The 27,291-nt window shown below is 45.1% G+C and overlaps 13 protein-coding genes across 13 annotated transcripts; 7 read left to right on the top strand and 6 right to left on the bottom strand.

Annotated features, from left to right (window-relative positions):
* Positions 1-209: 209 nt before the first annotated feature.
* Positions 210-620, top strand: LOC137270021 (histone H3). The gene has a single exon (XM_067803834.1). It carries the CDS (start codon positions 210-212, stop codon positions 618-620), a length of 411 nt encoding a protein of 136 aa, XP_067659935.1.
* An 832-nt stretch (positions 621-1,452) lies between these two features.
* On the bottom strand, positions 1,453-1,833 carry LOC137270024 (histone H2A). The gene has a single exon (XM_067803836.1). The coding sequence runs from the start codon at positions 1,831-1,833 to the stop codon at positions 1,453-1,455; it is 381 nt and encodes a 126-aa protein (XP_067659937.1).
* A 4,588-nt stretch (positions 1,834-6,421) lies between these two features.
* Positions 6,422-7,095, top strand: LOC137270041 (histone H2B, gonadal). Its single transcript, XM_067803852.1, has one exon. It carries the CDS (start codon positions 6,422-6,424, stop codon positions 6,788-6,790), a length of 369 nt encoding a protein of 122 aa, XP_067659953.1. The 3' UTR covers positions 6,791-7,095.
* A 291-nt stretch (positions 7,096-7,386) lies between these two features.
* Positions 7,387-7,698, bottom strand: LOC137270049 (histone H4). Its single transcript, XM_067803859.1, has one exon. The coding sequence runs from the start codon at positions 7,696-7,698 to the stop codon at positions 7,387-7,389; it is 312 nt and encodes a 103-aa protein (XP_067659960.1).
* Positions 7,699-8,155: 457 nt separating this feature from the next.
* LOC137270018 (histone H3) lies at positions 8,156-8,566 on the top strand. The gene has a single exon (XM_067803831.1). It carries the CDS (start codon positions 8,156-8,158, stop codon positions 8,564-8,566), a length of 411 nt encoding a protein of 136 aa, XP_067659932.1.
* An 832-nt stretch (positions 8,567-9,398) lies between these two features.
* Positions 9,399-9,779, bottom strand: LOC137270032 (histone H2A). The gene has a single exon (XM_067803843.1). It carries the CDS (start codon positions 9,777-9,779, stop codon positions 9,399-9,401), a length of 381 nt encoding a protein of 126 aa, XP_067659944.1.
* A 222-nt stretch (positions 9,780-10,001) lies between these two features.
* Positions 10,002-10,675, top strand: LOC137270035 (histone H2B, gonadal). Its single transcript, XM_067803847.1, has one exon. The coding sequence runs from the start codon at positions 10,002-10,004 to the stop codon at positions 10,368-10,370; it is 369 nt and encodes a 122-aa protein (XP_067659948.1). The 3' UTR covers positions 10,371-10,675.
* A 291-nt stretch (positions 10,676-10,966) lies between these two features.
* LOC137270050 (histone H4) lies at positions 10,967-11,278 on the bottom strand. The gene has a single exon (XM_067803860.1). It carries the CDS (start codon positions 11,276-11,278, stop codon positions 10,967-10,969), a length of 312 nt encoding a protein of 103 aa, XP_067659961.1.
* A 457-nt stretch (positions 11,279-11,735) lies between these two features.
* Positions 11,736-12,146, top strand: LOC137270017 (histone H3). The gene has a single exon (XM_067803830.1). It carries the CDS (start codon positions 11,736-11,738, stop codon positions 12,144-12,146), a length of 411 nt encoding a protein of 136 aa, XP_067659931.1.
* An 832-nt stretch (positions 12,147-12,978) lies between these two features.
* Positions 12,979-13,359, bottom strand: LOC137270033 (histone H2A). The gene has a single exon (XM_067803844.1). The coding sequence runs from the start codon at positions 13,357-13,359 to the stop codon at positions 12,979-12,981; it is 381 nt and encodes a 126-aa protein (XP_067659945.1).
* A 222-nt stretch (positions 13,360-13,581) lies between these two features.
* On the top strand, positions 13,582-14,255 carry LOC137270034 (histone H2B, gonadal). Its single transcript, XM_067803845.1, has one exon. It carries the CDS (start codon positions 13,582-13,584, stop codon positions 13,948-13,950), a length of 369 nt encoding a protein of 122 aa, XP_067659946.1. The 3' UTR covers positions 13,951-14,255.
* Positions 14,256-14,546: 291 nt separating this feature from the next.
* LOC137270051 (histone H4) lies at positions 14,547-14,858 on the bottom strand. Its single transcript, XM_067803861.1, has one exon. It carries the CDS (start codon positions 14,856-14,858, stop codon positions 14,547-14,549), a length of 312 nt encoding a protein of 103 aa, XP_067659962.1.
* A 457-nt stretch (positions 14,859-15,315) lies between these two features.
* Positions 15,316-15,726, top strand: LOC137270014 (histone H3). Its single transcript, XM_067803828.1, has one exon. It carries the CDS (start codon positions 15,316-15,318, stop codon positions 15,724-15,726), a length of 411 nt encoding a protein of 136 aa, XP_067659929.1.
* The last annotated feature ends 11,565 nt before the right edge of the window (positions 15,727-27,291 follow it).

Consider the following 27,291-nt stretch of genomic DNA (forward strand, 5'->3'; position numbering starts at 1 on the left):
CAGCCGATGCCAAGAGTTTATACACTAACATCGCATGTGTGAAAACTCACTCACTGAGCCAAGTCAAGTCAGTCCGTACGACCACGAAAAGAAAGGCAACCAATCAGGATAGCTGCTCATCGACCAATCAACGGCCTCCCCGCGCAAGTCCGACTCCCGTCAAGAGCGAGCATCAACTGTGTTTGATTCAGTTTCACTTGTGAATCGAGATGGCACGTACTAAGCAGACAGCGCGTAAATCCACCGGAGGAAAAGCTCCCCGAAAACAGCTAGCCACCAAGGCTGCTCGCAAAAGCGCCCCGGCTACCGGAGGTGTAAAGAAACCTCACAGGTACAGGCCCGGAACAGTCGCCCTTCGTGAGATCCGTCGTTACCAGAAGAGCACCGAGCTTTTGATCAGGAAGCTGCCATTCCAGCGTCTTGTCCGTGAAATTGCCCAAGACTTCAAGACTGATCTACGATTCCAGTCCTCGGCCGTCATGGCCCTTCAGGAGGCTTCCGAGGCTTACCTTGTCGGTCTGTTTGAGGACACCAACTTGTGCGCCATCCACGCCAAGCGTGTCACCATCATGCCGAAGGACATTCAGCTTGCCCGCCGTATCCGTGGGGAGCGAGCTTAAACAGCGGTCCGCTCATATCTATCATAACGGTCCTTTTCAGGACCACCAAATACCCGAAAAGAATGCTTGATTACACGATAATGAAAACACTCGGGACACGAATAAACTTACCAACCAATGATGTTAATTTATGCTTAGGCATATCATTCAGTACGGGCAAAACCTCGCTTTTATATACACAAACGAATTACACACACTCATGGATGTTTATCTTCTATACATATTACAAACCCACGTTTCCAAACAATGAAAATGCATTGCACCCCTAACCCCAAATACATGTACTGTGACACACACACCTATATGCCATTTCAGACGAATTAACCCCAAAGTGCTAGGCGGATAGGGCCGAAACTGTTCTTTCACGCTACCATGTCACAGCTGACGTATGCACCTGACCCAGACATGCACGAATGAAGTAAGCCATAACCCTACCTACCCAACACTATGTTCTGTATAGGCACAGACGTTCTTCATTTACGTTTAAGACCAAACGTACATGTACCGGATCGCCGCTCAAACCTACAAAAGTTGTCTCCCTTCCACTGCACTCTATCCGTGTAGCAGTGATAAATATATTTCTGTAACTGTGAAAGAAACCATTAACTGTAAAGTGTAATTAATATTAGAACTGATATCATCATTTTGGTATTGATTAAATAATTGACATTGTGTATGCGTGTGATTGTATTAATTAGGATAATAATGATTCGATTGTACAAGGTAAACATGGAAAGTTGCTGCAGTTTGTTTTCATCATATTTCCAAGCATTCTTTTGTGTGATTTGGTGGTCCTGAAAAGGACCGTTGATGGAGAAGCGTGGGTGGAAATTTACTTTCCGGCAGACTTTTGCGTCTTCTTGGGGAGAAGGACAGCCTGGATGTTGGGGAGGACACCACCTTGGGCGATGGTTACTCCGGACAGAAGTTTGTTCAACTCCTCGTCGTTCCTAATGGCCAGCTGCAGATGTCTGGGGATGATTCTGGTCTTCTTGTTGTCTCTTGCGGCGTTACCTGCCAACTCAAGAACCTCAGCGGCGAGGTATTCCAAAACGGCAGCCAGGTACACTGGGGCTCCGGCACCCACGCGTTCGGCATAGTTTCCTTTACGGAGGAGGCGATGGATACGTCCAACGGGGAACTGAAGTCCGGCCCTGGAGGATCGGGACTTGGATTTGCCCTTGACTTTTCCGCCTTTACCACGTCCTGACATGTTGGTAGTTTTATCGATATGCAACAACAAGCGTTCGTTCGTTAGTTTAGTGCTTTTGAGGTCGCCTTCGCCGGTTGGCATGTCGGCAGACCTATCCCTCCTTGGGATGCGTGGGGTGTCCCTCTTTGGGACGCATGGTTGCGGACGTGGTTGTGGCTGCCAAGGGCTGGGGGTGTCCCACTTTGGGACGCATGGGCCGTTGCTGGTGTCGGTGCTTGATGGGGGAGTGGGGTACACAGTGGCCTGTGTAATGGGTTTTTTTTTTTTTTTTTTTTTTTTTTTTTTTTTTTTTTTTTTTTTTTTTTTTTTCGTACGGGAGTAGACACGGCCACTCCCCTCGCTATTTGCTGGGGAGTAGACACGGCTACTCCCCGACTTCACCCTGGGAGTGGGCACGGCCATTCCCCTCGCTATCTACTGGGGAGTAGGCACGGCTACTCTCCGACTTCACCCTGGGAGTGGGCACGGCCACTCCCCTCGCTATCTGTTGGGGAGTAGACACGGCCACTCCCCGACTTCATCCTGGGAATGGGCACGGCCACTCCCCTCGCTATGTGTTGGGGAGTAGACACGGCCACTCCCCGATTTCATCCTGGGAGTGGGCACGGCCACTCCTCTGGCTATCTGCTGGGGAGTAGACACGGCCACTCTCCGGCTTGACCCTGAGAGCGGGCACGGCCACTCCCTTAGCTCTCTGCCGGGGAGTGGACGCAGCCACTCCCTCCCATACCTGCTTCTGGAGCGGATATGGCCTCTCCATTGTGGTTACCTATGCTTACCTTGTTCTGTTTTTGTCCCTCCTTGGGACGCATGTGGTTGTTAATTGCCGACACACGTGCAATGGTCCCAGACTATGGTGGGGAGTTTCAAACCATGGTGCGGTTGGGTTGAGACCTTGGGGATGGGAGCTTGGGTGCAATAATATCCCTGTGTCTGTAACAAACCGGAGGACTGGCTGATTGATATAATTTCTCTATATATACTGACATAGTTCACTGTCCAGAAGAAAGTTTGCTAGTGGCTTATACATTGAATGGTGCTCCGTGTGAGCCAGCAACTGCTTTGCTGTCAACGTATCTAGTTTGGTTTCTTCTTTAAGTGTCTGCCTGATCGTGTCAAATCGTAGGCAGTCCAGCATGATGTGAGGGACGGTGGCCTTGGTGTGGCATGTTTGACAGTCTTTGTATGAGGTTTTGGTGGTACCTAGCCTCAGGCGTGTGATCATAATATCCACTCGCCTGTTTTGTGAGGGGCCTGGTAGCTTCCCTTTCACACTGGGGCGGAGTTGATGTAACCATCTGCCTTTGTCTGAGGTGTCCCATAGCCTCTGCCACTTGCTAGTGATTGAATTCTGGATCATACTTCGGATTTCGCTTTTTGAATAGGGATGTTCCAGTGACACATTCAATTCTAGCGCCTGTCTGGCTAGTTTGTCCGCTCTCTCATTGCCGGGTATACCAACGTGAGATGGTATCCAGCACAGCGTGACCTCCTTCTCATTTTCCTGTCTTAGTTTCTGAATGAGAACCAGGATCTCATGGATGGTGTCGGGTCTACTACTGGAGTGCTTGGTTGCCAGTGACTGTATTGCACTGAGTGAGTCTGAGAGGATAACCACTCTTTTCTCATGTAGGTTGCGACAATACCTAAGTGCATGGTGTATGGCTTCCAGCTCTGCAGTGTAGACCGATTGACCGTCCGGCAGGCGTGCCGAGATTGTGTGGTTGGAGGTGGCTGTGTGGATGAGGATACCGTAGGCGGTTCTGTTTCTCACGGGATCTTTTGATCCGTCAGTATATATGTGCGCCGAGTCCTCGTAAACCGTGTCAATCCTACTGAGCGCTCTGACACGTAGTAGCATTGGATTCTCACTTTTAGGCGGTTCATTTGTGAGAGTGGTGTCGACATTTGGAGACCGGAGTCTCCATGGAGGACATTGCACTGTCATTGGTTGGGTTGGAGGTTCTACCTGGTCGCATCCATGCTCTCGCCTTAGCTGGATGACCCTGAGCCCACCTGGCGTTGTGTTGGGTCTCTTTTTAAGCCACGCTTTGGTTCTACCAGAGTAGAGTTTCTCCTCCCACAACCTAGTGACGAGTGGATTGGAGCAGCGACTCCAATAGTTCAATGTCAGTTTCTCTCGCCTGAGATGGAGTGGTAGCTCCCCAGTTTCCACTAATAGGGCCTGGTGGGAGGTACAGGTCGCCGCGCCTGTGACCAGTTTAAGAGCTTGGTATTGAATGTTTTCAAGCCGGCTCAGAGCCGATTGGGAAGCACTGTGGTAGGCTTCGCACCCATAGTCTATTTTACTCCTGATTAGGGACTTATAGAGGGTCAGGAGTGTTTCACTATTCGCTCCCCATGAGCTGCCGGATACAGCTCTCATAGCGTTGAGGTCCTTCTGACAACTCTGGGTGATATTGTCTATATGTTTGGCCCAGGTGAGATGTTGATCGAAGGTTACCCCGAGAAACTTGGCTGATTTCTCAAATTTGACCTCTTTGCCCTTGAGTTTTAGACAGGGTGTGTGGCTTACACGGCAACCCTTACGCTTGAAAACCACTCCTACTGTTTTCTCAGGCGAGATAGTGAAACCCCATTTGTCGCACCATTGTTCCACCCCATCGAGAGCTTCCCTGAGTTGAGCCTGGATCTTGGATAGCTCTCGATGTCTGACCCATACAGCCCCGTCATCGGCGAACTTAGAGGTGTTGGTGTAACTGTCCCGTGGGACGTGTTCAAATAGGTCGTCAATCATGATATTGAATAGCGTGGGACTGATAATGCTTCCTTGCGGTGTGCCATTATCTAACCTGTGTCGCTCAGACAGGTGGTCCCCGAGGAGGACTGATATCGACCTTTCTTGCAAAAAACTTTGAACATAATTTGCCATTTTCCCTCGTACACCAACATTCTCTAGTTTAAGGAGGAGTCCATCGTGCCATACCATGTCAAATGCTTTGCTGAAGTCTAGGAAGACAGCAGCTAGGTACTCTTTCTTGACTTGGGCTAATCTTATATCACTTTCCAGTCGGAAAATGTGGTCAAGACATGAGCGGTTTGATCTAAACCCGCTTTGGTCATGAGATAGGTGTCCGTTTGTTTCAAGGTGATGCTTTAGGCGTATATTCACCATTGCCTCCATACTCTTGCACAGATTTGATGTTAGGGATATTGGGCGATATGAGTTGGCGGACGCCTTCTCCTTTCCTGGTTTGAGCAGAGGTATGACTGCCGCATGTTTCCATGCTGCAGGTACCTCCCCCCTATCCCATATCAGATTGTACAATTGTACGACGACTTTGGCTACGCTGTCAGGCAACCTTTTTAGCATCTCATAGCTGACCATGTCCTCTCCGGGACTAGTACCTTTTTTGTGGTGTATGGCAGTTCTGAACTCCTCCACACTGAAGCATTGATTATAGGCATGCTGTTCGCCTGGGGGCTGTTTGGGCCGTTGCGGTGGCTTCTCTGACTTTGTAAACTCTTCAGAGAAGTTGTTGCTGCTACTGACAGAGGCAAAGTGGGTGGCTAAGATACTGGCTTTTTCCGGTATGGAAGTAGCCCCTGTTATCTTGGGATTGCAAGCGGACTTGCGTTTCCCTCTGATAGCATGTATCTTTTGCCAGACCTGTTTACTGTTTGTTTTGTGGTTGAGCGATCCACAGAACTTTTGCCATGAGTCAGCTCTGGCCTGATCAATGAGATCTTTAACTTTTTTCCTGGCTTCTCGGACTTGTCCTACGGCAGATTTGTCCCTTTGTAACCTGTTTAGAGCCTTTTTCCTAATGCGTCTAGCTTTGGCTATTTCCTCATTCCACCATGGGACGGCACGGGAGCCGTGTTTTGGCTGGGTGAGAGGTATTGAAGCCCGGGCCGCTTTGTATATAGCTGACGTTAGGTTGAGGCTGAAGGTTTCGATATCATCAGAGATGATTTCAGACGGGTCCAATTTATTGCATTCCGTACTGAATAGGGACCAATCTGCTTTGGAGAAGTTCCACCGCTCTCTAGGATTTATGTGGTGGTCGCATAGAGGAGGTGTGCCAAGGTGTGTGATGCACGGATAGTGATCACTTCCCATACTGTCATCATGGACCTGCCATTGGCAATCGTGGGCTAGGTCGTTTGTGGCAATAGCAAGATCTAGGCCTGTCCATCCGCCCCTGATGGGACAATGTCTAGTTGGAGAGCCGTCATTCAGAATTATGAGTCCTCGTGACTCCACCCAGTCCTCCACCATCCTGCCGAAGCAGTCTGAGTGTTTGGCTCCTTCGTCCCACAGCGGGCTGTGGGCGTTGAAGTCGCCGAGGATTAGGCCTGAATGCCCGACCAGGTCCATGAGTTTGTTAAGCTCGTGGATGTTGGTGGGTTCGGCAGTCCTGTGAAACAACAAGCAACGAACTCAGCCCATTTATACGGCCCTATACAAAGCAACTGGACGCGCACCGGGTCGAAACATGGATTTTGCCGGGAAGGTTGTCTTCTCCGACGTCCGCGCGCTCAAAACCTCCGATCCGATCCGCTGTATAAAAGGCCTGAGATCGCCAAATCCATATACACAATCTTGCACTGCTTCAGTATCAACATGCCACCAAAGGTTAGTTCTAAAGGAGCTAAGAAAGCCGGAAAGGCAAAGGCCGCACGTGTCGGCGACAAGAAAAAGAAGAGGAGGAGGAAGGAAAGTTACAGCATCTACATCTACAAGGTGTTGAAACAGGTGCACCCTGACACTGGTATCAGCAGCAAAGCTATGTCCATCATGAACAGCTTTGTCAACGATATCTTCGAGAGAATCGCCGCCGAGGCATCCCGTCTCGCTCATTACAACAAGCGATCCACTATCACCTCTCGGGAGATCCAAACCGCTGTCCGTCTTCTCCTCCCCGGTGAACTGGCCAAGCACGCCGTCTCTGAGGGTACTAAGGCCGTCACCAAGTACACCAGCTCCAAGTAGACAGTTCACCTACGGGCTTCTGCTTACCACCCAACGGTCCTTTTCAGGACCACCAACTCTCACAAAAGAACACTTGAAAACAAGTAATTAGACTCAGAGAAACACAACAAAACATAACGTGTAGAAACTAAACACAAATAGGAGAGAACACTCACGAGTATTAATGTAAGCCCTATGTATTCTTCATACATAACGTTATAATTATCCATGTTTCTTTTTCTTTAAAAAACAAAACAAACAAAAAACAAACAAACAAACGGTTTAAATTTGTAACCTATACCTGATTACAATACACAATCAACGCATCTAATCTACTCACTTACTAACTGGCTGTTATTGTTTTCTGGTTCCACATATCATCGTTTCACTCATGCTCTTCACTGGTGTGAATCGGTTAACATTTTACTGTGCATTTGAATTTATTCGATTGCATCACGTGCGTGCGTGCGTGCGTGCGTTCGTGTGTGAATGTATTTAGAATGCAAATGAAATAATGACAATGTGTTTTTCATAAAATCAAGTTATCAAGCATTCTTTTGTGTTATTTGGTGGTCCTGAAAAGGACCGTTGAGAGTGTTGGTAAAAACACAAAGTTTTCAACCGCCGAATCCGTAGAGGGTACGTCCCTGGCGTTTCAGGGCGTAGACGACATCCATGGCAGTGACAGTCTTCCTCTTGGCGTGCTCTGTGTAGGTGACGGCATCACGGATGACATTTTCAAGGAAAACTTTCAGGACACCACGGGTCTCTTCGTAAATCAGACCGGAGATACGCTTGACACCACCTCTTCTGGCCAAACGACGGATGGCGGGCTTGGTGATACCCTGGATGTTATCACGCAAAACCTTCCTGTGACGCTTAGCGCCCCCTTTTCCAAGACCTTTACCTCCTTTACCACGTCCTGACATCTTTACTCTGAGAGATTTGCAGACAGAATGTCCTGGGAAAGGCCGGGTTCAGCTTTTAAAGGAACGCGCGGACCTCGGAGAAGACAACCAAGCATAAAAACAGTTGTATTTACGTTCTAGCTAGCATAATAATGGCAAAAACACACTTTTTTTACATAGCGGATACCAATTAGCACTAGTGTGTTCTTACATCACACGTTCATTACGTTTTATTGTCTTGTTTTTGCAGTTATTACAAGTAATTGCCCCAGCCGATGCCAAGAGTTTATACACTAACATCGCATGTGTGAAAACTCACTCACTGAGCCAAGTCAAGTCAGTCCGTACGACCACGAAAAGAAAGGCAACCAATCAGGATAGCTGCTCATCGACCAATCAACGGCCTCCCCGCGCAAGTCCGACTCCCGTCAAGAGCGAGCATCAACTGTGTTTGATTCAGTTTCACTTGTGAATCGAGATGGCACGTACTAAGCAGACAGCGCGTAAATCCACCGGAGGAAAAGCTCCCCGAAAACAGCTAGCCACCAAGGCTGCTCGCAAAAGCGCCCCGGCTACCGGAGGTGTAAAGAAACCTCACAGGTACAGGCCCGGAACAGTCGCCCTTCGTGAGATCCGTCGTTACCAGAAGAGCACCGAGCTTTTGATCAGGAAGCTGCCATTCCAGCGTCTTGTCCGTGAAATTGCCCAAGACTTCAAGACTGATCTACGATTCCAGTCCTCGGCCGTCATGGCCCTTCAGGAGGCTTCCGAGGCTTACCTTGTCGGTCTGTTTGAGGACACCAACTTGTGCGCCATCCACGCCAAGCGTGTCACCATCATGCCGAAGGACATTCAGCTTGCCCGCCGTATCCGTGGGGAGCGAGCTTAAACAGCGGTCCGCTCATATCTATCATAACGGTCCTTTTCAGGACCACCAAATACCCGAAAAGAATGCTTGATTACACGATAATGAAAACACTCGGGACACGAATAAACTTACCAACCAATGATGTTAATTTATGCTTAGGCATATCATTCAGTACGGGCAAAACCTCGCTTTTATATACACAAACGAATTACACACACTCATGGATGTTTATCTTCTATACATATTACAAACCCACGTTTCCAAACAATGAAAATGCATTGCACCCCTAACCCCAAATACATGTACTGTGACACACACACCTATATGCCATTTCAGACGAATTAACCCCAAAGTGCTAGGCGGATAGGGCCGAAACTGTTCTTTCACGCTACCATGTCACAGCTGACGTATGCACCTGACCCAGACATGCACGAATGAAGTAAGCCATAACCCTACCTACCCAACACTATGTTCTGTATAGGCACAGACGTTCTTCATTTACGTTTAAGACCAAACGTACATGTACCGGATCGCCGCTCAAACCTACAAAAGTTGTCTCCCTTCCACTGCACTCTATCCGTGTAGCAGTGATAAATATATTTCTGTAACTGTGAAAGAAACCATTAACTGTAAAGTGTAATTAATATTAGAACTGATATCATCATTTTGGTATTGATTAAATAATTGACATTGTGTATGCGTGTGATTGTATTAATTAGGATAATAATGATTCGATTGTACAAGGTAAACATGGAAAGTTGCTGCAGTTTGTTTTCATCATATTTCCAAGCATTCTTTTGTGTGATTTGGTGGTCCTGAAAAGGACCGTTGATGGAGAAGCGTGGGTGGAAATTTACTTTCCGGCAGACTTTTGCGTCTTCTTGGGGAGAAGGACAGCCTGGATGTTGGGGAGGACACCACCTTGGGCGATGGTTACTCCGGACAGAAGTTTGTTCAACTCCTCGTCGTTCCTAATGGCCAGCTGCAGATGTCTGGGGATGATTCTGGTCTTCTTGTTGTCTCTTGCGGCGTTACCTGCCAACTCAAGAACCTCAGCGGCGAGGTATTCCAAAACGGCAGCCAGGTACACTGGGGCTCCGGCACCCACGCGTTCGGCATAGTTTCCTTTACGGAGGAGGCGATGGATACGTCCAACGGGGAACTGAAGTCCGGCCCTGGAGGATCGGGACTTGGATTTGCCCTTGACTTTTCCGCCTTTACCACGTCCTGACATGTTGGTAGTTTTATCGATATGCAACAACAAGCAACGAACTCAGCCCATTTATACGGCCCTATACAAAGCAACTGGACGCGCACCGGGTCGAAACATGGATTTTGCCGGGAAGGTTGTCTTCTCCGACGTCCGCGCGCTCAAAACCTCCGATCCGATCCGCTGTATAAAAGGCCTGAGATCGCCAAATCCATATACACAATCTTGCACTGCTTCAGTATCAACATGCCACCAAAGGTTAGTTCTAAAGGAGCTAAGAAAGCCGGAAAGGCAAAGGCCGCACGTGTCGGCGACAAGAAAAAGAAGAGGAGGAGGAAGGAAAGTTACAGCATCTACATCTACAAGGTGTTGAAACAGGTGCACCCTGACACTGGTATCAGCAGCAAAGCTATGTCCATCATGAACAGCTTTGTCAACGATATCTTCGAGAGAATCGCCGCCGAGGCATCCCGTCTCGCTCATTACAACAAGCGATCCACTATCACCTCTCGGGAGATCCAAACCGCTGTCCGTCTTCTCCTCCCCGGTGAACTGGCCAAGCACGCCGTCTCTGAGGGTACTAAGGCCGTCACCAAGTACACCAGCTCCAAGTAGACAGTTCACCTACGGGCTTCTGCTTACCACCCAACGGTCCTTTTCAGGACCACCAACTCTCACAAAAGAACACTTGAAAACAAGTAATTAGACTCAGAGAAACACAACAAAACATAACGTGTAGAAACTAAACACAAATAGGAGAGAACACTCACGAGTATTAATGTAAGCCCTATGTATTCTTCATACATAACGTTATAATTATCCATGTTTCTTTTTCTTTAAAAAACAAAACAAACAAAAAACAAACAAACAAACGGTTTAAATTTGTAACCTATACCTGATTACAATACACAATCAACGCATCTAATCTACTCACTTACTAACTGGCTGTTATTGTTTTCTGGTTCCACATATCATCGTTTCACTCATGCTCTTCACTGGTGTGAATCGGTTAACATTTTACTGTGCATTTGAATTTATTCGATTGCATCACGTGCGTGCGTGCGTGCGTGCGTTCGTGTGTGAATGTATTTAGAATGCAAATGAAATAATGACAATGTGTTTTTCATAAAATCAAGTTATCAAGCATTCTTTTGTGTTATTTGGTGGTCCTGAAAAGGACCGTTGAGAGTGTTGGTAAAAACACAAAGTTTTCAACCGCCGAATCCGTAGAGGGTACGTCCCTGGCGTTTCAGGGCGTAGACGACATCCATGGCAGTGACAGTCTTCCTCTTGGCGTGCTCTGTGTAGGTGACGGCATCACGGATGACATTTTCAAGGAAAACTTTCAGGACACCACGGGTCTCTTCGTAAATCAGACCGGAGATACGCTTGACACCACCTCTTCTGGCCAAACGACGGATGGCGGGCTTGGTGATACCCTGGATGTTATCACGCAAAACCTTCCTGTGACGCTTAGCGCCCCCTTTTCCAAGACCTTTACCTCCTTTACCACGTCCTGACATCTTTACTCTGAGAGATTTGCAGACAGAATGTCCTGGGAAAGGCCGGGTTCAGCTTTTAAAGGAACGCGCGGACCTCGGAGAAGACAACCAAGCATAAAAACAGTTGTATTTACGTTCTAGCTAGCATAATAATGGCAAAAACACACTTTTTTTACATAGCGGATACCAATTAGCACTAGTGTGTTCTTACATCACACGTTCATTACGTTTTATTGTCTTGTTTTTGCAGTTATTACAAGTAATTGCCCCAGCCGATGCCAAGAGTTTATACACTAACATCGCATGTGTGAAAACTCACTCACTGAGCCAAGTCAAGTCAGTCCGTACGACCACGAAAAGAAAGGCAACCAATCAGGATAGCTGCTCATCGACCAATCAACGGCCTCCCCGCGCAAGTCCGACTCCCGTCAAGAGCGAGCATCAACTGTGTTTGATTCAGTTTCACTTGTGAATCGAGATGGCACGTACTAAGCAGACAGCGCGTAAATCCACCGGAGGAAAAGCTCCCCGAAAACAGCTAGCCACCAAGGCTGCTCGCAAAAGCGCCCCGGCTACCGGAGGTGTAAAGAAACCTCACAGATACAGGCCCGGAACAGTCGCCCTTCGTGAGATCCGTCGTTACCAGAAGAGCACCGAGCTTTTGATCAGGAAGCTGCCATTCCAGCGTCTTGTCCGTGAAATTGCCCAAGACTTCAAGACTGATCTACGATTCCAGTCCTCGGCCGTCATGGCCCTTCAGGAGGCTTCCGAGGCTTACCTTGTCGGTCTGTTTGAGGACACCAACTTGTGCGCCATCCACGCCAAGCGTGTCACCATCATGCCGAAGGACATTCAGCTTGCCCGCCGTATCCGTGGGGAGCGAGCTTAAACAGCGGTCCGCTCATATCTATCATAACGGTCCTTTTCAGGACCACCAAATACCCGAAAAGAATGCTTGATTACACGATAATGAAAACACTCGGGACACGAATAAACTTACCAACCAATGATGTTAATTTATGCTTAGGCATATCATTCAGTACGGGCAAAACCTCGCTTTTATATACACAAACGAATTACACACACTCATGGATGTTTATCTTCTATACATATTACAAACCCACGTTTCCAAACAATGAAAATGCATTGCACCCCTAACCCCAAATACATGTACTGTGACACACACACCTATATGCCATTTCAGACGAATTAACCCCAAAGTGCTAGGCGGATAGGGCCGAAACTGTTCTTTCACGCTACCATGTCACAGCTGACGTATGCACCTGACCCAGACATGCACGAATGAAGTAAGCCATAACCCTACCTACCCAACACTATGTTCTGTATAGGCACAGACGTTCTTCATTTACGTTTAAGACCAAACGTACATGTACCGGATCGCCGCTCAAACCTACAAAAGTTGTCTCCCTTCCACTGCACTCTATCCGTGTAGCAGTGATAAATATATTTCTGTAACTGTGAAAGAAACCATTAACTGTAAAGTGTAATTAATATTAGAACTGATATCATCATTTTGGTATTGATTAAATAATTGACATTGTGTATGCGTGTGATTGTATTAATTAGGATAATAATGATTCGATTGTACAAGGTAAACATGGAAAGTTGCTGCAGTTTGTTTTCATCATATTTCCAAGCATTCTTTTGTGTGATTTGGTGGTCCTGAAAAGGACCGTTGATGGAGAAGCGTGGGTGGAAATTTACTTTCCGGCAGACTTTTGCGTCTTCTTGGGGAGAAGGACAGCCTGGATGTTGGGGAGGACACCACCTTGGGCGATGGTTACTCCGGACAGAAGTTTGTTCAACTCCTCGTCGTTCCTAATGGCCAGCTGCAGATGTCTGGGGATGATTCTGGTCTTCTTGTTGTCTCTTGCGGCGTTACCTGCCAACTCAAGAACCTCAGCGGCGAGGTATTCCAAAACGGCAGCCAGGTACACTGGGGCTCCGGCACCCACGCGTTCGGCATAGTTTCCTTTACGGAGGAGGCGATGGATACGTCCAACGGGGAACTGAAGTCCGGCCCTGGAGGATCGGGACTTGGATTTGCCCTTGACTTTTCCGCCTTTACCACGTCCTGACATGTTGGTAGTTTTATCGATATGCAACAACAAGCAACGAACTCAGCCCATTTATACGGCCCTATACAAAGCAACTGGACGCGCACCGGGTCGAAACATGGATTTTGCCGGGAAGGTTGTCTTCTCCGACGTCCGCGCGCTCAAAACCTCCGATCCGATCCGCTGTATAAAAGGCCTGAGATCGCCAAATCCATATACACAATCTTGCACTGCTTCAGTATCAACATGCCACCAAAGGTTAGTTCTAAAGGAGCTAAGAAAGCCGGAAAGGCAAAGGCCGCACGTGTCGGCGACAAGAAAAAGAAGAGGAGGAGGAAGGAAAGTTACAGCATCTACATCTACAAGGTGTTGAAACAGGTGCACCCTGACACTGGTATCAGCAGCAAAGCTATGTCCATCATGAACAGCTTTGTCAACGATATCTTCGAGAGAATCGCCGCCGAGGCATCCCGTCTCGCTCATTACAACAAGCGATCCACTATCACCTCTCGGGAGATCCAAACCGCTGTCCGTCTTCTCCTCCCCGGTGAACTGGCCAAGCACGCCGTCTCTGAGGGTACTAAGGCCGTCACCAAGTACACCAGCTCCAAGTAGACAGTTCACCTACGGGCTTCTGCTTACCACCCAACGGTCCTTTTCAGGACCACCAACTCTCACAAAAGAACACTTGAAAACAAGTAATTAGACTCAGAGAAACACAACAAAACATAACGTGTAGAAACTAAACACAAATAGGAGAGAACACTCACGAGTATTAATGTAAGCCCTATGTATTCTTCATACATAACGTTATAATTATCCATGTTTCTTTTTCTTTAAAAAACAAAACAAACAAAAAACAAACAAACAAACGGTTTAAATTTGTAACCTATACCTGATTACAATACACAATCAACGCATCTAATCTACTCACTTACTAACTGGCTGTTATTGTTTTCTGGTTCCACATATCATCGTTTCACTCATGCTCTTCACTGGTGTGAATCGGTTAACATTTTACTGTGCATTTGAATTTATTCGATTGCATCACGTGCGTGCGTGCGTGCGTGCGTTCGTGTGTGAATGTATTTAGAATGCAAATGAAATAATGACAATGTGTTTTTCATAAAATCAAGTTATCAAGCATTCTTTTGTGTTATTTGGTGGTCCTGAAAAGGACCGTTGAGAGTGTTGGTAAAAACACAAAGTTTTCAACCGCCGAATCCGTAGAGGGTACGTCCCTGGCGTTTCAGGGCGTAGACGACATCCATGGCAGTGACAGTCTTCCTCTTGGCGTGCTCTGTGTAGGTGACGGCATCACGGATGACATTTTCAAGGAAAACTTTCAGGACACCACGGGTCTCTTCGTAAATCAGACCGGAGATACGCTTGACACCACCTCTTCTGGCCAAACGACGGATGGCGGGCTTGGTGATACCCTGGATGTTATCACGCAAAACCTTCCTGTGACGCTTAGCGCCCCCTTTTCCAAGACCTTTACCTCCTTTACCACGTCCTGACATCTTTACTCTGAGAGATTTGCAGACAGAATGTCCTGGGAAAGGCCGGGTTCAGCTTTTAAAGGAACGCGCGGACCTCGGAGAAGACAACCAAGCATAAAAACAGTTGTATTTACGTTCTAGCTAGCATAATAATGGCAAAAACACACTTTTTTTACATAGCGGATACCAATTAGCACTAGTGTGTTCTTACATCACACGTTCATTACGTTTTATTGTCTTGTTTTTGCAGTTATTACAAGTAATTGCCCCAGCCGATGCCAAGAGTTTATACACTAACATCGCATGTGTGAAAACTCACTCACTGAGCCAAGTCAAGTCAGTCCGTACGACCACGAAAAGAAAGGCAACCAATCAGGATAGCTGCTCATCGACCAATCAACGGCCTCCCCGCGCAAGTCCGACTCCCGTCAAGAGCGAGCATCAACTGTGTTTGATTCAGTTTCACTTGTGAATCGAGATGGCACGTACTAAGCAGACAGCGCGTAAATCCACCGGAGGAAAAGCTCCCCGAAAACAGCTAGCCACCAAGGCTGCTCGCAAAAGCGCCCCGGCTACCGGAGGTGTAAAGAAACCTCACAGATACAGGCCCGGAACAGTCGCCCTTCGTGAGATCCGTCGTTACCAGAAGAGCACCGAGCTTTTGATCAGGAAGCTGCCATTCCAGCGTCTTGTCCGTGAAATTGCCCAAGACTTCAAGACTGATCTACGATTCCAGTCCTCGGCCGTCATGGCCCTTCAGGAGGCTTCCGAGGCTTACCTTGTCGGTCTGTTTGAGGACACCAACTTGTGCGCCATCCACGCCAAGCGTGTCACCATCATGCCGAAGGACATTCAGCTTGCCCGCCGTATCCGTGGGGAGCGAGCTTAAACAGCGGTCCGCTCATATCTATCATAACGGTCCTTTTCAGGACCACCAAATACCCGAAAAGAATGCTTGATTACACGATAATGAAAACACTCGGGACACGAATAAACTTACCAACCAATGATGTTAATTTATGCTTAGGCATATCATTCAGTACGGGCAAAACCTCGCTTTTATATACACAAACGAATTACACACACTCATGGATGTTTATCTTCTATACATATTACAAACCCACGTTTCCAAACAATGAAAATGCATTGCACCCCTAACCCCAAATACATGTACTGTGACACACACACCTATATGCCATTTCAGACGAATTAACCCCAAAGTGCTAGGCGGATAGGGCCGAAACTGTTCTTTCACGCTACCATGTCACAGCTGACGTATGCACCTGACCCAGACATGCACGAATGAAGTAAGCCATAACCCTACCTACCCAACACTATGTTCTGTATAGGCACAGACGTTCTTCATTTACGTTTAAGACCAAACGTACATGTACCGGATCGCCGCTCAAACCTACAAAAGTTGTCTCCCTTCCACTGCACTCTATCCGTGTAGCAGTGATAAATATATTTCTGTAACTGTGAAAGAAACCATTAACTGTAAAGTGTAATTAATATTAGAATTAATTATATAACGAAATACACTGAGACGAGGTTTACTTAGACAGCCAAACACACTCATATGCATAAACATGCCCGCCTTGTTAAAGTACTCCTTCCCCTGTTGTCTAGCCATTTTCATCATCACCTCAATGCCCACACGATAAAGTTCATTATCTTGTTGTCTTGTTTTCTTTGTTACACACCACCCGTGCAGGTCGCGGGGTAGAATAGGCCTTCAGCAACCCATGCTTCCCATAAAAGGCGACTATGCTTGTCGTAACAGGCGACTAACGGGATCGGGTGTTCAGGCTCGCTGACTTGGTTGACACATGTCATCGGTGCCCATTTGCCCAGATCGATGATCGTGTTGTTGATCACTGCATTGTCTGGTCCAGACTCGATTACTTACAGACCACCTGGAACAACTAAACTCACTCACTCACTCACTCACTCAACCACCCAAACTCACTCACTCACTCACTCACTATATATACTTTGACAACAGTGTATGTTTCATCCCTGCTCGACAACGGTACAAGAATCTGTACCGAAGCGTCGCGCTCTCACTATCTCCATCTTATGTTTGTAGTATAAGCAACATATGGGCCAATTTTTAGGCTAGCAAAAAGAAAATGCATAATTGTAACATTATCCGCTGGACTATAATAAGGATGTTCTTATGTACAAAGTTTGTCAGTTCTAAACGGGATGCTGTGGTGAGACATGATGGCATGTATCCCAGCTGATACTACGTAAACTGACGCTCATGATGAAATTGTCTTCATTACTTACTACCTGCCATCAATGTAGTTGGGAAATCAATGAGCATTGCGTCAAGGTAGGTAGGAACAAGCAAAGACAGAAACAAAACGCCATTCGAGGAATTCAATGAGGGATAAGTAAATCAACTTCTCTCCGGGTGTATACGATAAATGGAAAGATACACGCGTGCTATTTAGGAATGCTTTCGCGTACAAATGGGGAAAGAAGAGAGCATTTCAATTTACGTCATTAAACCTGTTTACGAAATCGAAAACGCACCCCAGCCGCCGTGCAAAGTACACATACAACAAAAATATTCCCCATTTCAACAGTGTTACTACACTGTTGCCGCACAGTTTTACACTTCCATACACGGTGCCAGAAAACCTATAATTTCTAAGAAAACATGAACATTCGTCAATTCAAACATACGAGCTTTGTGTGCAAACAAATTTTTCAGAACTACTTTTTATCACCGACGAAGGCCGCAACAAATTCTCGTTTGTGTATAGTGTTTCATTGCTCATAACATCTGCGAGTACATCTTGCCACGCTGTAATGGATGGGGTGAAAATAACAGCTAAGATAAGACAGCGGAAGCAGACGTCCACTGTAGACCTCCTGAAGCCAGTCACCTCTATATACTGGCTCTACTCAGTTATATACAGTGTAGTAATACTACAGCATGTTCATCAACGACGAAACAAAACTTTCAGTTAAAGGTGGAGTGAACATCAAGTATGTATCTATATTTCTATATGTTTGTAACTATGCTCTGTTCATGTTTGTAGTTTATAGAATATTGCTACTGTTTCTTGATGTAAATCTATGCAAAAACTATCTTATCTTATTCAGACCAAACACGTACATCTGTATATGGAATTATACAGCAATAACTTTATTAGTTTCTTTTGGCCTCAAACAGCATGGAAGTTTCCCTGCAATGTTATATGAAATGGCGACAAGCGTAGTAATATCACGAGTGATGTTGGGAATAGGAGGCGAGACGCATGGCACACACTGAAACGTTCCCCATAGTTTGGAGAGATGTCAGCCTTCGATATTTATTTCTTGTGAAAGTGGTGCTCTCATACACATATGGGCAACATGTGGCCGGCTGTAGATAGACAACAATTTAAATTTGACGATTACCACTTCTCAACAGACAAATGAAGCTATGCGCTTTTAACATGTTTTATTAACAGTCATTAAGGGACATAATTATGCTAGGCCAAAAAGTATGTAAACCTCCTCCCCCCCCCCCACCCCCCACCCCAATAACAGAAATTATAAACGGCCCCAAAATTGGTACACATATCATCTATGTTATCATTACACTTTTTCTTCATACTAAACAAAGGCAATGTAATCCCATTTAGTCTCTTGTTAATTTCAACATCGAGGTCACAATTGAGACCATACACCTCACCTCTGTATTAAGACACTCACTCACTCACTCACTCACTCACTCACTCACTCACTCACTCACTCACTCACTCACTCACTCACTCACTCACTCACTCACTCACTCACTCACTCACTCACTCACTCACTTTGTAGAGATATCAGTCAGAACCTAAAGTATTGCCTTTTACTATTTACAGGTATAGACAGTCTCAAGAACACATCGCCTGGGGAGATGATTCAAGATCTATCTCAGGAGAGTAAGAACATGTTTCTGGATATGTACAACAACATCTGGAAAAAGGCTACCCCACTTCATCTAACACTAGCAGAATCATTCCCCTTTTGAAACCAAACAAAGACAAGTATGGCATCAAATCATACCGACCAGTTGCCCTTACTTCATGCCTGGGGAAACTCTTAGTTGGAAACAACACATTGACTACTTGGTAGAAGCCTGTTCCAAAAGAATTAACTTTATCAAAGCAGAGACCATATAATATATTATATGGTCTCTGATGAAAGTTATTGCTCCACAACACTGGGTTGCAGACTTTAGCACTCTCAGAACTTTCTACATTGCATTCATAAGAAGTAAGATCATGTATGGAATACTGTTGTGGTCATCTGCTGCCAAAAGCAATAAAAGCAGACTGGTCAAAATCCAAAATAAAGCTTCTCGACTCATTGCTGGTGCATTAAAGACCACACCTATTGCAGCACTGGAAGTGGAGACTGACATACTACCACTAGATCTCCACATGGAGGTATGTATCATGAAGAAGTTCATAACATCTCATTTCTTGCCAAGTAATAGGCCAGGATGCCTCAAACAGAAATCATCTCCAAGAACATTCTACAATACAGCAAGTCAGTTGCTACAAAATCACAGTTTCAGATTACCCATCATACCAACAGAGGTTTTGAGCAGTGCGATCATCAGTGATTCACTGCCATGGTTATGGTCTCCACCAGTGATCACTGAACTACAGCCAGGCAACCTTAACAAATCAGACAACTCAGATGGACTTGTCCAAGCAACCCTGGAGATGATCAATACCACTTATGAAAAGCATAATAAGATCTACACAGATGCGTCCTTGTCAACAGCAACTGGCATAGCTGGAGCAGGTGTCTACTTACAGACAGCAAAGAAAGAAGTCAGCATACCACTACCACCCTCATCAATTCTTGAAGCAGAATTAGTGGCTATTCTAAGAGCAATAGAAGAAATTGGAGATGAGGAAATCAATCAACAGCCACCATCCAACTACGTTATCCTCACACATTCGTTATCTTCTCTCCATTCATTGCAGTCTAACCAGCCAACTTACTACTGTCTTCTGTGCTCAGACATCACTAATGCAATAACAGAATGTTCATGTGACATCCAACTTCAGTGGGTACCAAGTCATATTGGTATAAAAGGAAATGAACAAGCAGACCGCTTAGCCAACGAGGCAGCAACAATGGGTCCAGTCAACCAGATTGTTCCATCCCTCCCTACACTCCTAAATAACACCAATAGGAAAATTAAGGAAAAATGGATGAAACAGTGGCAACTGTCTGATAAAGGAAGGGGCTATTACAAGATTCAGCCACAATACCACTCTGGTCGATACAAGTGTTTCACAAGAAAAGTCCAACTGTCAAGATTGAAACTAAACCACTTCCCTTGCCAACAATATCTCCATAAATGTGGTTTGACTGACTCACCAAAATGTACACTTTGCAACGAAGAGGACGAATCAGTAGAACACATCTTACTGAGGTGTTCAGCTCTAAAAAAAGAACAATCTTTTGCATCTTCCGATACCCTCCAAGACATCTCTGACAATAATAACAACCAGTGGAAAGCAGCTGACAACATCTTAGGGAAGAGAGACGAATGGATACGTGCAAGGGTCATGGTCACCAGACGCATGGAGCTACACCAGTGACCAGTATATACAGGTATTTTTGCTTTATTGTTTTTTCCGATTCCATGGAAATGTTTCGGACTTAGTCTCAAACGTGAAAAGTGTTTCCCTTCCAGAGCACAGCTCAAAAACTTCCCAATATCTGTCAGCAAAACTTGGTAGCTGTATCTGGCACACCCTAAATTGGTGCCTTTTGCTATTTACAGGTTTTGTGTGATTTCTCATTTTCTGGGTTTCCATGGAAACGATTCTCACTTAGTCTCAAAATGAAGGGATGGGCTTCATTTCTGGAGCAGAACTCAAAAACTTAACATCTTTTTGCAAAACTTGGCAGATGTGTGAGGGAGACCCTAAAGTTGTGCCTTTTGCTATTTACTAAGTTTTGGCATTTTTATTTTTTCTGGTTTCCATGCAAACAGTTCAGACTTTCTCTCAACATGGAGGGATGGGCTTCGTTTCCAGAGCACAACTTGAAAACCATTTTGTATCTTTCAACAGGTCTTTGCACTTGTAGGAGACAGATCTTGAAGTGGTACCTTTTGTCAAGTAAATGTCTTTATCATTCAAAGTTTGAAGTATACCTATTGTGTTCAATATAGAGAAAGACAGGCGATCACAAGCAAGATTCCTGTCTTCATCTCACGGTTTATCACGGAAAGTGGCAGATATTAAAACGTTCAAACAGAATATGCACACTTCAATTTAAATAAAATTAAAGACAAATATCACTTATTTTTCCTTATCCTGACTCATGCTTAACTGCTTATCTTCTCTTCCTGGCGAAGGTAGTGGAACACCTGAAATCCCTTGAAGTTCCCTTCTAAAAGAAGCAGACGTAAAAATACACTCACCCGCGAGTAGCCTCCCTTACATGGATGTCAGCTGATATCGGAGTGATATCACACTCTCCCTATCGCCTGACAAGGGCGGCTGGAGGCACCTGGGGTCCCGTATACAGAGATAAGTTTTTCATTCTTTTGGTCCTTTGCCTACATTTGTGTTGTATGCAGTATTTGGCTTTTGTATATGCATCATTATTGTCAATTTTGTGATTATTGTGTCTTTATTTAACACAGGTTTCATAAACTGGGACTAAGCTGTCGGCGGTTAACCCAAACTTACTTTGTCCAGCGTGTAAGTCATTTTGTTCTTCTGATACTCGTACATTTTGTATAAATTTATCTGGATCATAATTTACTTAGTACATACAGTCTGTTCACAGAGACAGGCAACGTCAGTTCACAGTAGCCATGTCAAAATCTGGTGAGATAAATTCGGGTAACCATTTATTTCTTCCTGCTGAGATTCATTCCAGTCATATGTCAGCCGCATCTCCAGGATCGGGCAAGTTCTCTCCTAAAACACAGAGGAGACAAAGTCTACAAAGACAGGGCCATCTCAGTCAAAGAAATCGAAGTCGTCCAAGTCCTTGTCTTCCTGATCATCGCCGAATCAACATTCTTCTATGAAGAAATTGTTTGGGAAAGATCGTCCCTCTACAAGAACAACACATCTTTGACGAGCCTCCGTTGATAATATGCAGTGAGCACGATATCAACCAACATAGTCAACGTGCGTCGACACCAACAGCACCATCAACACCTCAGAACCCTTATGATCATCAGCAGACATCGTAGACTTTGTCAGCAACCTCGGACATCGAAGCAGGCAACTCTACAACTCAGCCATCACTAAACTCAATGCAGCCATTCAACACAGGCGCCTTCACGCAGCAATTCACTATGCAGATGATGAACCTTATGGAGCGACAGTTGGAAGAAGAGAGGAGAGTGCACTTGTCAACAGTGTTGACTGTGACTCACCATGAGCATACGACTAGACCTGCACTCGTATGCACACACATGCTCCAGAAGATCGAGGTCCCTGTCATCTCATTACAGTACAGAGAAGGATCCACCCATGCCGAGTGAGAACACCCACACGAGTGGTTACACTGGCATGAGTGAGGATACTTGCTCATGTGAGTGCACTCGCGGGTCTGTTTCTCAATGCAAAAGATCTGCTTCAGTCTCCCCAGCCCATTGAAGGCACTGTCTGCAGCCATCCTCCCCTTCAGACGTGGACTCACGTACAAGGGATTGTTGGCATTCAGTGACTGCATCTCACTCTAGGAGGCATGAAGTTAGTCGTCGGAAGCCTTCTGCTCGGATTTGGAAGTCACATCGTGGATCATGGATGGCTTAAACTTTGTCTCACCATCTAAGGACTCCAATGAACTAAATATGTACAAGATGAAGAATGATGACATCGATGTGTTCACGTTCCCACCAATAGCTCCCATGTCTTTGATCCCTGAGACATTATGTATAGCGTTTAAATCAGCAACCAACTTTCAACTTCAACATGTGCCGCTACTCAATGCACATCATTACCCTCTTCATCACATGGAGCCATTCATCAGAGCACCTGATGTAGACGAAGGTTACAAGGTAATCAACACAGTGTGCAGCAGATCCTACAAGGTAGAAGATAAGAGGCTGGCTCAACTTGACACTACTATGAGACGAACATTCTTCGAAATAGCTCGATCAAGAGCCATCAACGAGACTATTATTGCAAAGTTCAGCAGTCCTACCAAAGAGGAAGAGAGAATGATCCTGTCTGCACTTATCACTCTGAGGAAGGATTAACAGTTTATGTCCGAACACCTAGCCTCTACTATTGCGGGTTTAAAGCTACTGCATCATCAGGGAGTGAGAACTTCATGAAGTCTTTTATCAAGCCTCATGGTCTGCACCTACCTTGTTTGTTAGGAAGATATAAGAGGTAGCAAGGATGGTTTGCTTAAGATTCCATGGAAGTCTTGATGATCAAATCCATGAACACTTTGATTTCAGTACTTAAGCAGACAAATCAGCATTACACCAGCAAGTCCAACTTCTCCAGGGTTTAAAGACTGGTAGGGATAAGAAGTTTAATGCTTGAGGGGAGAAGTCATCTTCTTCTTCTCGTCGCCCCTACGGAGGAAACAAGCGCCCTCAGACATCAGGCCGTTCCTCTAGAGATTGAAGATGAAGTAAACGTTGAAGATCAGGTTTGAAACGACTGGAGTCTTCTGGATGAATTCAGTGCTTTAGCTAGGCAGCGCCATTGCGCAATTCACGCAAAAAAAATACAAATTGGGGCTTATTTTTAAATCTATTGTGTGTGTGTGTTGGCGCAAAATAATTTAGAACAGATTTGACTGAAAACCATAATTAAATTACTAATTTCTGTGTATCAAAAAGAATGATGAAGTCCAATTAAAATGTGTAAACGATCTCACTTCTGCAGCTATTTTCAACATTGTTTTCAGGAGTCTTGGTTTGAAATGTATTTGTGGTTAGAGTACGAAACATCTACTGGATTAATGTACTGTAAAACGTGCAAAGGTATGAATAAAGAAAATGCACTGACGACTGGAAGTAACTTCTTTAGAACTTCAACAATGAAGCGTCACCTGACTTGTACTGATCATCAGCATGCATTGAGAGAACTGTCAATGAAAGATGACTTTTCTATTGCATCTAAGAATGCTTTTGAACAGAAAACCGATGCTTTTACTGCTGCTATGAGATGTGTCTACTGGCTGGCAATGTTCAGACGTCACAACCAATGGAACTGGTCTCTATGGACTTTCTTTCACTCGAACCATCTACAGGTGGTTACGAAAATGTCCTTGTGATCATTTCACAAAATATGCCGTTGCCATACCTACTCGGAATCAGATAGCAAGGACAACTGCAAAGGCACTATTCGAGAACTTTATTGTTCATTATGGTGCACCAGGCAGGTGCATTCCGATCAGGGGCGTAATTTTGAGAGCGACGTGATAAAGCAGCTCTGCGGCATTATGGGCATTAAGAAGTCACGTACCACCCCATACCATCCAATGGGGAATGGCTTGGTTGAACGATTTAACCGTACGCTTCTAGGGATGCTCGGTACTTTGCATGACCATGAAAAGGCGAAGTGGAAAGATCATTTACCTCATCTGGTCCACGCCTACAACAGTACAGTTCATGAGTCAACCGGGTTTTCTCCTTTTTACCTCATGTTTGGTAGGATTCCCAGGATACCCGTTGACGTTGCATTCAGCTTATCTTCGGCTACCACACCTCCATCCACTTTCACGCAATTTGCTGCTGATCTGAAGCACAAATTGGATTTTGCGTATGAGTTGGCTTCATCAAACCTTGAAAAGGCCCGAGCTAAGCAACAGAAGCTTATAATCTGAAAGCTCGTGGTGCAACAGTCAAGGTTGGTGATGTGGTGCTGGTTCGCAACGTTGGCATTCGAGGTAAACAGAAGCTTGCCAATCGGTGGGAAGAGGATTTCTATGTCGTGGAGGCACAACCAAATGTAGGCATTCCAGTTTTTAAAGTCCGTAAGGAAGGAACTGCTGAATGTCGTGTTCTCAACCGCAACATGCTTCTCCCGATTGGCACCGACGGAAAGCCAATTCCCAAGCCACGCAGTCCTATGCCATGGTTAAGTGTGTCAGACACTTCGGTGGAGTTGTCTATGCCACGGTTAAGTGTGTCAGACACTTCGGTGGAGTTGTCTCAGTCCCCTCTGGAGTTATCCTCATCCGAACAGGATGTGGGAGCATGTAGTATTTCAGAGGCTGACATCTCGACAACTCAGCAAACAGACACATCCCTGTTGCTTCAAGATCAACATAATCAGCCCTTGGTGCCATCACCATCCACACCAGCACCCTCTGACTTGATCGACCCTGAATCTGGCCTCTCTTTGATGCATCGGCCACAGCGCAGGCGTACCAAACCCAAGTGGATGAAAGATGGTCAGTGGGAGGTCAAGCAGAATATTGTCTGGGTCTGATTATTTGTATCAATAACCAGTCTTCATTACCAGTTCTGATTACCATTTTTGCTAGTTTGCAGCACTGTTTGTTGTATTCACCTTGAATGCTAATCAGATTGATTAGTTCATGGCGAGCACGCCATTTCCCAAAAGGGGGGTGAATGTAGCAGTATGTTACTAATGCTGTATTTCACAGCATAATTCATCAAAATCATTAATCACATATTTCACAGACATTATCTGTTCAATGTTCATTTGTTCCATATTGTCTGTGTCTTGCTGTTGAATGCCACCTCTGTACATCTTCACCTTTTTCTTCTGTTTCTGGAGCCTTGTCAACAAGGATTTCCCTTCACTTCCTTTCTATTTTTAGACAGGTAACCCATTCTTTGGGAGTTTCCCTTTCTATTTATAGGACACATCAAAGACTTCCTTTGATGTGCTACCTATGTTCTTATTGGCTATTGTGCCCTCTGTCCTGACTTCCTTTGGCCACCTGTTTCCAATCTCACTTCACTTGCTGTTGCTGAGGTGGAAGCACCATTTCGTTTTCCAGGTATGGCCAATTTTCTAATCTATTTCCATCTGCCTCTTTACTTCATAATTCTCAATAAAAAGGTGCAACATGTCTTTTAAACAATAGTGAAATATAATTAAAAGTAATATTTAATCCATAATTCTACAAGTTTAGGAATATACATTTTAATTAATGTAAACTGTAAACATGGCTTGGACCATGTGCTTTTGAATATTTGAACAACTTCATGCAGGTACTTTAAAAGGATATTGAATAATTTACTGTGATATATACACTACTTGGCAGTACTGTGATAATTTGAACTATTTAATATTTAAATTATTTACTTGGTTCTGAAGTTTATGACTTCACTTGCTGTTGCTGAGGTGGAAGCATCATTTCGTTTTCCAGAACTTGGCACAGCAACAGCTTCATTCTCCATTTAATAAATCTTCATCTTCACCACCATTGCCTTGTGTCGTCTCGAGCAGCAGCCCAGAGCCGAACTATCAAACACACGGCTACACAAATATGCAACAAAACCTTGCCAAACGATTTGACATTAAAGATGCAGTGGCAGCAGGACCTTCTGTTCTGAATCCCAAGGAATGGCCAAACGACCCAGATGCTACGAGGACATATGGTGACAGGGAAGTAACAGAGTGGTTTACACATTTCCAAACCCTGCTTACTACCAAGGGATATTCTTTGGAAAACATTCTTCTGCAGTGGACTCGTGCTAAGAAGAAAGTTTTGAAGATAAGAAGTTGTGAGCCAGGAATGTCGTTCCTTGCTGTGTGGCAAAAAATGTCCCAATTGCCTGACTATGGTGATTTTATGGCTCTTGTAAGGATCTTACTTTCCCTCCCAGTTAATAGTGCTATCTGTGAGAGAGGATTTCCCCTCATGAAACGTGTTAAGACAGACTGGAGGTCAAAACTAACTTCAGGCAGTCTAACTGACTTGATGTCACTCCAGCTGAATGGTCCAGATCTTAAAGATTTCAGTGCCGATGGACCTGTCAGTCTGTGGTTATCTAAAACTAAGAGGTACCCTTGACAGCCACATGGAAAGAGAAAACCTGTACCTGAGCCTGAGTCTGTGTCTGCTGCAGCATGGTCTAGTGACGAGAGGGATACTCCGTTGGATGACTGATTAGTGTCAGAATGTGATTTTGTGACTAACAGACTGGTGGCAGTTTGGTAAAAACTAAACTAGACATTCAATTTGCCCAAGATTGGGCGTCATTAACAACAAATTTCTTTATTAGTTTTGTTGAAAAGTATTTTGCATTTGAGCTTGTTCATTCTTGAATAAATGAAAACAAGCCAACTATTTTGAATTGTTTTATTTTAATGTCATTGCTACAAACAGTATAAGTCAACAAAATGAAAATGGTGCAGTCTTATTCCCTCAGGTGCAGTCTGGATGAGACTGTTAACTGCACTTGGTGCAGATTGTGAAAAAAAACGAATTCGCACACTGGTCATAGAATACACAAGACTTATAGCTTAGTCACAATCCA

The sequence above is a fragment of the Haliotis asinina genome, unplaced genomic scaffold, assembly GCF_037392515.1.
Source record: "Haliotis asinina isolate JCU_RB_2024 unplaced genomic scaffold, JCU_Hal_asi_v2 scaffold_27, whole genome shotgun sequence".
Classification (NCBI taxonomy): Eukaryota; Metazoa; Mollusca; class Gastropoda; order Lepetellida; family Haliotidae; genus Haliotis; species Haliotis asinina.